This window comes from Bos grunniens, chromosome 15, assembly GCF_055505025.1.
Source record: "Bos grunniens cultivar Pamir isolate PY7600 chromosome 15, Bosgru_T2T1.0, whole genome shotgun sequence".
Taxonomy (NCBI): Eukaryota; Metazoa; Chordata; class Mammalia; order Artiodactyla; family Bovidae; genus Bos; species Bos grunniens.
In genome coordinates, this window is record NC_141179.1 from 1,418,890 (window position 1) to 1,427,726 (window position 8,837).

The 8,837-nt window shown below is 35.0% G+C and overlaps 1 protein-coding gene across 1 annotated transcript; it reads left to right on the forward strand.

Annotated features, from left to right (window-relative positions):
- The first annotated feature begins 7,458 nt into the window (after positions 1-7,458).
- LOC147357238 (olfactory receptor 4C16-like) lies at positions 7,459-8,391 on the forward strand. The gene has a single exon (XM_086341931.1). The coding sequence runs from the start codon at positions 7,459-7,461 to the stop codon at positions 8,389-8,391; it is 933 nt and encodes a 310-aa protein (XP_086198057.1).
- Positions 8,392-8,837: the final 446 nt, after the last annotated feature.

Below are 8,837 nucleotides of genomic sequence, written 5' to 3' on the forward strand. Positions count from 1 at the left end.
TAATGGGATACCCATGAAAGACACTTTTGTGTCATTTTACACAACTAACCTAATCTTCCTCCAAAACCCAACAATCACATATGGTATTTACCCAAAGGAGCTGACAATTTATGTCTATGCAACAACCTGCACACAAATATTTATTGCAGCTTTAACTCATATTTACCAATGATAAACCAAGATATTCTTCAGTATATGAAAAGGTGAATAAACTGTGCAATATCCACAATATTGGAATCAATCAAGATAGTCTTCAATATGTGAAAAGGTGAATAAACTGTGAAATATCCACAAGGGAATGTTTTTGAACACAAAATCCCACTATCTAGCCATGAAAAGACACAAAGTAACTTTAAATGCATAATACTCAAATAAAAGAAACTAATCTGAAAAGGTTACTTACTATGTGATTCCAGCTATGTAAAATTCTGTAAAAGACATTAAAAAAGAGAGAGAGAGAGAAAATACAGTGATCACTGGTTGGCAGGGGTTGGAGAGAGGGAAGAGTTAATCTAAATAATAAAACAGCCAGATATTTTTACCAGTAAAAGAGATTTATTCAGGAACAGGGATGAGTAACTGATGAATCACATATAAATCTGGTAAAGCAAAGGAGAGGAAATTCTCTTTTCATGAAGAGGAAGTTAGGAGAAGCTGTTATAAACAAAAAGTCCACTGGAGGAAACTGGGAGCTTGAACTACAGTGACTTTCTTTACCTGAGTTGTCACAGTCTCTTGTGGCCAACTTATTGTCAGTCAAAGAGAAACTCTTTCTTTCTTCTGATGATGACAGGAGTTTCATACTTGTCTGAGTTGCAAGTGCATCTCTTTCAGCCGGGATCCTTCCTGACTGAATGTGCCTGAGACTTCCCCCTTTTGATTTACTGACACCATTTTAATGAGGTTTCCCTTCACTAGCTTTCACAAGCAAGATGAGTAGGCAGAACACAGAGATTATTTAAGGCACTGAAAGTACTGTACTATTCTGTAATAATGTGCTCCCCTTATGGCTCAGCTGATAAAGAATCTGTCTGCAATGCGGGAGACCAGGGTTTGATCCCTGGGTTGGGAAGATCCCCTGGAGAAGGGAATGGCTTACAACTCCAGTATTCTGGCCTGGAAAATTCCATGGACTCCATGGTCCATGGGTTCGCAGTCAGACACGACTGAGCAACTTCACTGTAATAATAAATACTTGTCATTTTATGTAGATCAAAACCCATAAAATGTACTACACTAACAGTGGGACCAAACATACCCCATGGAATTTGGTTTATTATGATGTGTCAGTCTTGTGTCAGGTTCAATGATTCCAAGAAATGTACTAGAAATTCCAGTCTAATTCAGGATGTTAATAGAGGGGAAGATTGTATGTGTGAGGAGTGGAAAGGTGGATGGTATGGAGAATCTCTGTATTTTCTACTCAAACTTGCTATGAACCTAAAATGGTACATAAAAAGAGAAAGTATATTTTTAAAAGTTATGTTTACACCAAAAATTAAAAAATAAGATGTTAAGGTGAACCTCATTAAAATTATATTTATGGACAATGAAAGTACTAGCTACAGACTGAGAAGTGTTATTTATAAAAACACACATCTGACAAAATGATTCATATCCAACATGTACAAAGAACACTGAAGTCCAACAACAAGAAAATAAGAAATCTAATTTTTTTTTAATGGGCATTGATCTGAATAGATATCTCACCAAAAAAGATGTACTGATGGAAAACAAGTATGCAAAAAGATTCTCAACATCATATGTTATTAGGGAATTGCAAATAAAATGATGAAATACCACAAGCACACTTTGTAAATTGACTGCATTAAAAACACTAACAGTATCAAATTTTGGTGAAGATGTTGAGAACATGAGAAAAATCATTCACTACAGTGGGAATGCAAAATGGTACAGTCACTCTGAAGATAGTTTGGCCCTTTCTTACAAAGCTAAACATAGATTTACCAAGTGATCCAGGAAGGTATCACCCAAACGACTTAAAAACTTAGATCTGTATGAAACATATACGAGATGTTGTTCAGCAGATGACCGGATAAAGTAAATGTTAAGCCCCCATGCCTTGGAATATTATTCAGTAATAAAGAGAAATGAACTATCAAACCACAAAAATCATGAATAAACCATAAATGCCTATTGCTAAATGAAAGAAACCAATCTGAAAGTCGAGGTACTATATGAATCAAACTGTATTATATAGCACAGAGAAACCCTTGGGTCCAGTAAAATGATTGGTGGTTGGCAGGGGTTAGAAGAAAATAAGAGGGTATAATTAAGAGTACAGAGAATATTTAGGATACTGAATTATTCTATGATATTGTAAAGTTGATTAAATGTCATTATGCTTCTGTGCAACACCAAGAGTGAATGGTAATGTAAATTATGGACTTTAGGTGATAATATAAATTCATAGATTATTTTAAAACATATATAACTTTAATCAAGATATTAATAATAGAGGCTACTGGGGGTGTCACAAAGGAACTCACTGTACTTTTCATTTTTGTTTAAAACTGATCTCTAAAAACATTAGAGTATTGGTTACCTTTAGAGTGAAGCAGTAACAGGTAGGAAGGTAGTCAGGAATAGATTTAATTACTGTTAGCATTTTAATTCTTAAGATGGCTGGGAAGTTTGCAAGTATTTATGATATTATTTAGATAAATATAAAAACAAAAGTATAAAATGGAAAACAGTAAAATAATTTGGACATAGGTAAATTCTACAGATGAATGTTATTATACAATTGATTTATCTCTTAGCTCTGCTTTCATGTTGACTTTCTCCAACTGTTGATGGTCAGAAGTTACAGATCTGTACTAACTCTTTTAGGGACAAAACTGATTTGGGGGCGGGGGGGGGGGAACTTAATACTCCAAACAAAAGTAATGACTCTATCTTATTTGCTGATAGATCCCCAACACAAATATTACAGCCTGGGGTAAATGTTTCTAAACAAGTTAGTGAGAATCATATTCCAAACTTTGTGAAATAGTATCACTAAAAGCTTGTATAGTGAAAAATTAAGAAGTTCTATTCATATTTTCTCAGAGGAAATTCAAGATTCAGTTATTCAAGAAAGAAAATACTCTTGTCAGGTATAAACGATTAGAGCCTACTAAAGAAGTTTTTACATCTTTTTTTTTTAATTAAACGCAGTTAACAATGTACAATATTGTATGTTCACTTCAGTCGCTCAGTCGTGTCTGACTCTGTGACCCCATGAACCGCAGCACGCCAGGCTTCCCTGTACATCACCAACTCCCAGAGTCCACCCAAACCCATGTCCATTGAGTTGGTGATGCCATCCAACCATCTCATCCTCTGTCATCCTCTTATCCTCTGTTTTCCCCTTCTCCCGTCTTCAATCTTTCCAAGCATCAGGCTCTTTTCCAGTGAGTCAGCTCTTTGCATCAGGTGGCCACAGTATTGGAGTTTCAGCTCCAAGATCAGTCCTTCCAATGAATATTAAGGACTGATCTCCTTTAGGATGGAGTGGATGGATCTCCTTGCAGTCCAAGGGACTCTCAAGAGTCTTCTCCAACACCACAGTTCAAAAGCATCAATTCTTCAGTGCTCAGCTTTCTTTATACTCCAACTCTCACATCCATTACAGACACATAACATGGTGATTCACAGGGTTTAAAGATTATACTCCTATTTATAGTTATCATAAAATATTGACTAAATTCCCTATGTAGCAAAATGTATTCTTGTAGCTTATTTATCTTATACATAATAGTTGGTATCTCAGTCCTCTATTTTTTCTTGCCCCTAACTCCTTCCCTCCCCCATTGCTAACCAATAGTTTGTTCTTTACTTTTGTGAGTACATTTCTTTTTTGTTGTATCCATTATTAGCTTGCTTTGTTATTTAGATTCCATATATAAGTAATATCATATAGCATTTGTCTTTCTCTGTATGACTTATTTCACTTAGCATAATACATTTCAGTACCATTCATTCATTGCTGTAAATGACAAAATTTATTCTTTTTTTATGACTGTAGTACCTTGATAGGGAATATCTGGATCCCATATCATAGAACTTATGTTTTCAAGCACCATAGTGGTTTCCCTGGATTGTAGTTACCAACAACAACAAAAAATTATCAGGGCTTAAAGATTTTGTTTCCTAATGCAGGGGTGGGTAATTAAGGCACTTGTGGGAGCATAGTAGTTTCTTGGTGGCCCACTTTCTCTCCTACCAGTAACATAGTTTCTTATTCCTGTTCTCCACTACTCTGTCTTTTTCCTCTTCTTCCCTTTTTTTTTTTTTTTTAAGACCAAGGAAAATATAATAACTACAAATCCTTGTTTGATCTGGTTCCTGAGTACAAGGTGGATTAACTTGCTGTTCTTAACAGGCTAATTGGATAAACCTAACATTGAGGTTATTACATCTGGGATGAATTTGACTGAAAAGAAACTTTAGGGAATAAACTCTCTACGATGCTAAAAACTTACATCATTAAGTCTGAAAATAGTCCCTCTGGAAAGCAGAGAGGAACCACTGTTGCTTTGTGTATGTATTTTTTTTTTTTTTCAGTATTCTTTAAGAAAGTTGGTAACAGAAAAGGACAGGCAGATAATACTAATTCAGAGACTCTGCTAACAGTTAAGTGATAAATTATATTTGTTTTCTTCCTTCTTCTTGGCTATGTAAAATTAGAACATATTTGTCTACCTACTCTACATAATAGATGATCCCTATAAGTTAATAACACTGTGACTTTGTAACCAACATAATGTGAAAACAATGAGGTAAATGTTACCATTTATGGAGTTATAGGAAATGATCAAGTTAAAAGCTCTTACTGAGCAACTACAGTGTACAAAGCATTGTGTTGGAACTGTGGAGAATGATATTCAAAGAACATGTAGTTTTCTGATATTCTCATTCCAGGAAGAAAGCTAAAGTAAGCCTACATATACTTATTATAAGCAATAAGGTTAATACTATAAGAAAATTATAGATAAAGGCTTTAGAGAGCAAAAGAGTGGATTTCCTTTCTCACAGGAAATATCTGAAGGCTAGCTAGAGGATATTTCTCAGAAATTTGGTTTGAAGTTCCCAGAAGGTTGAAACAGCTAGAAATGGAAGGACACTCCAGGAAAAAAGAAGAGAACAAGGTGAGTTTGGATATTCTACATCTATTTTTCATCTTTGGCTGCTACATTATTTACATTATAGAGATTTCACATGATGTATCTACTACTTTTACATCTCACATTGCATCATGAATACACCCTGATCATATAAAGGCTTTGATATAGTTCACTTGAGAATTATAGTCTCCATATTCTAGGTCATGAAGTATTGTATATTACAAAATAGGTTAAAATCCCCTTTTTCAAGATGCAAGGGGAATCACTGAAATGTACTGATGCCTGAGGACACAGTATTTTTCAAATAAATTAGTGACTAAAGTAGTTTGAATTGTTTGGGACTTAAATGCACAAAAATGGACTTTATGGCTGTAGATGTGAGTGGAGACATTTAATGTCTTTCTGAAACTACTGATTAAATATTTGATGAGGACACATGATTATTAACAAGTTAATGATGATATATGTTTATGATTCTCAAGTTATCTTAAATATACAAGTTCAAATGTGAAAAGAGAGATAAACTTGTCCTGGAAAATAATAGGAAAATACGTTTGACAACATACAAACCCAAAACTATAACACTCAAAGCAGTGACCGATGTCAAGGAATATTGACATGAAATAGACTTTCACATCACCTTATTTCCAATGATTAGCATATTTCCAAGTGTTAAATATGTTATGGTACATCACTCTTTAAAACCAGTGAAGGAAAGGAGGAGCTTATTGTAATGATTAATATATCAAGATTCAGTTTACTTATAGTTAAAGATTATGCGAGTTGAAAGAGATTTTTTTTAATATTTGAAAACCCAAATTGAGTAACTTTATTAGAAATATTCTGAACAGTTTTTTTTTTTTTTTCCAGGAATAAGGGATATTTCATCTCTGTTGAAGAGAAGAAAGTTCACCATGAGAGAGAAAAATATATTGAAAGGAAATCTTGTCCCTAGCTAGTCTGTCATAATCTGCACTTTGGCTGTTCACAACTTTCAAGACATGCATTAAAGTTGGATGGATTGAGGAGAGGAACAATGGAATAAGTAAGTCTTCCAGATGATACTTAAATGCATAACATTTCATTTTCTATTTATACTTGCATATAGTGCCACTTGCCAGCATCATCTTCATAACAAAGAACTAAAGAAAAAAGGTGTTCTTGGAAATGACCCCATGATAATATTTCTTATAAAATGTGAAAACAGAAATCTTCATCCAAAGAAGGGACATTTTACATTGAATAATTATTTGCCAGGACAAAAACAAACTGAATGAAGAAGTCAGTTGTTATTTATTATGACTCTTTTGGAAAATTACATTACCCTTCCTCTTCTGTTTTCCTGCTTTTCCAGCAATGTGAGATTTTCAGGTACCTGAGAATACAATCTCTACTGGGAATATAACCATGATCAGGTCCTAGACCAACTGCCAGGTGACATCCTCCAATAAAAGAAAACCACCTCAGGTTTAACAAGCTTAGGTAAAAGCTTGAATTTTTAAAACCTAAGCTATTAATTAATAAATTCTCTTTCATTTAGAAATTTAACTTCAGGAAGTCATTTTGAAATGTAACTTCAGGAAATATGAGTGCTTAAAATGTACTTTTCCAAGACTGGAGAATGAAAAAAGAGTAATGGGTATTTTTGAAATATTATCAAATAACAGAGATCATTCACTCTGTTCATCGTATACATCAAGGACTAAATATAAATGTGCTTGGACGTTGAAACAGATTATTTAAAGTAATATGTCTTTTCTCTTTTCAAACTAGGGTATCTAGAAGACAGTTTGTGCTACTTTTAAAATCAATATGTATAATAAAGGAAAAAGTATAAGGGTATGTATGAACAAGATATTCTTTAAGGTGCTAAGGATGATGTATGACTTTCTGTCATAAACCACCATGGGCAGTCAAATATACCCTAAATAATGACTGATGCGCAATACTTGGGATTCTGAATATATTGAATATGGCCAAAAAATGACAAAGGAAATAATAAAATGGAGCCATATATTACATATATTCATAAAACTAATCATAATCATGTCCAGTCTAACAAGGGATTGTATTTAAAGAGTCTTATTAGAAAGTTTAACATTCACAAGTTTATATGAGACTCATAATGACCCTATGAAATGGTCATTACAAATTGAAGAACAGATGTTATTATTAAGAAACAAACATAAATTATTGTAAAGAATATACCTGATAAGCAAATGTTGTTTTACTTAAAATATTCCATCATATAATATATTGCACCATATATTGATTTATTTTTTTGCAGATAATCCATTTCACATTCATCCCTCATCTCATTCATGAAATCATGAAGCTGAACAATAATGTGACTGAGTTCATTCTACTTGGGTTATCACAGGATCCTGTTAGGAAGAAAATAGTGTTTGTCACTTTCTTGTTTTTATATCTGGGGATGTTACTGGGTAACTTCCTGATTATTTCCACCATCAAGACCAGCAGGACACTTGGGAGTCCAATGTATTTCTTCCTTTTCCACTTATCTTTATCTGATACCTTTCTCTCAACTTCCATAGCCCTTAGAGTGATTGTCGATGCCCTTAGGGAAAAGAGCACAATCTCCTTCAATGAGTGCATGATCCAAGTCTTTGCATCACATTTTTTTGGTTGCCTAGAGATCTTCATCCTTATTCTCATGGCTGTTGACCGCTATGTGGCCATCTGTAAGCCCCTTCGATACATAACCCTCATGAGCCATCGAGTCTGTGGTGTCTTGGTGACTGTGGCCTGGGTAGGGTCTTGCGTTCATTCTTCAGCTCAGATTCTTCTAGCCTTGAGTCTGCCTTTCTGCGGTCCCAATGTGATAGATCACTATTTTTGTGACTTGCAGCCTTTGTTGAAACTTGCCTGTACAGACACTTATGCGACCAACCTACTCTTGGTGTCCAACAGTGGGGCTATCTGTACAGTGAGTTTTGTCATGCTGATGTTCTCCTATGCTATCATCTTGCATTCTCTGAGAAACCACAGTGCTGAAGGGAGGAAGAAAGCCCTATCCACCTGCATCTCCCACATCATCGTGGTCATCTTGTTCTTTGGTCCTTGCATATTTATCTACACATGTCCTGCAACTACCTTCCCCATGGATAAGATGATAGCTGTGTTTTATACAGTTGGAACACCTTTGATCAACCCCCTGACTTACTCACTAAGGAATACAGAAGTGAAAAATGCCATGAGAATGTTATGGGGTAAGAAACTGATCACAGGTGACAAAATATAAATGGAAGATAATATGAAAAATTTTGTATTTTTCTTCAAGTTTAGATTGATCTAGAAGTCCCCAGAAAATATTACCTTTTAATGTCAGTTCAGTTCAGTCACTCAGTTGTATCCAACTCCTTGTGACCACATGAATCCCAGCACACCAGGCCTCCCTGTTCATCAACAACTCCTGGAGTTCAATCAAACTCATGTGCATTGAGTCAGTGATGCCATTCAGCCATCTCATCCTCTGTCATCCCCTTCTCCTCCTGCCTCAATCCCTCCCAGCATCAGAGTCTTTTCCAATAAGACAACTCTTTGCATGAGGTGGCCAAAGTATTGGAGTTTCAGCTTTAGCATCAGTCCTTCCAATGAACACACAGGATTGATCTCCTTTAGGATGGGCTTGTTGGATCTCCTTGCAGCCCAAGGGACTCTCAAGAGTCTTCTCCAACACCACAGTTC

Bases quoted from the DNA above. Each gene is read 5' to 3' on its own strand.
- LOC147357238 (XM_086341931.1), top strand. From the start codon at position 7,459: ATGAAGCTGAACAATAATGTGACTGAGTTCATTCTACTTGGGTTATCA.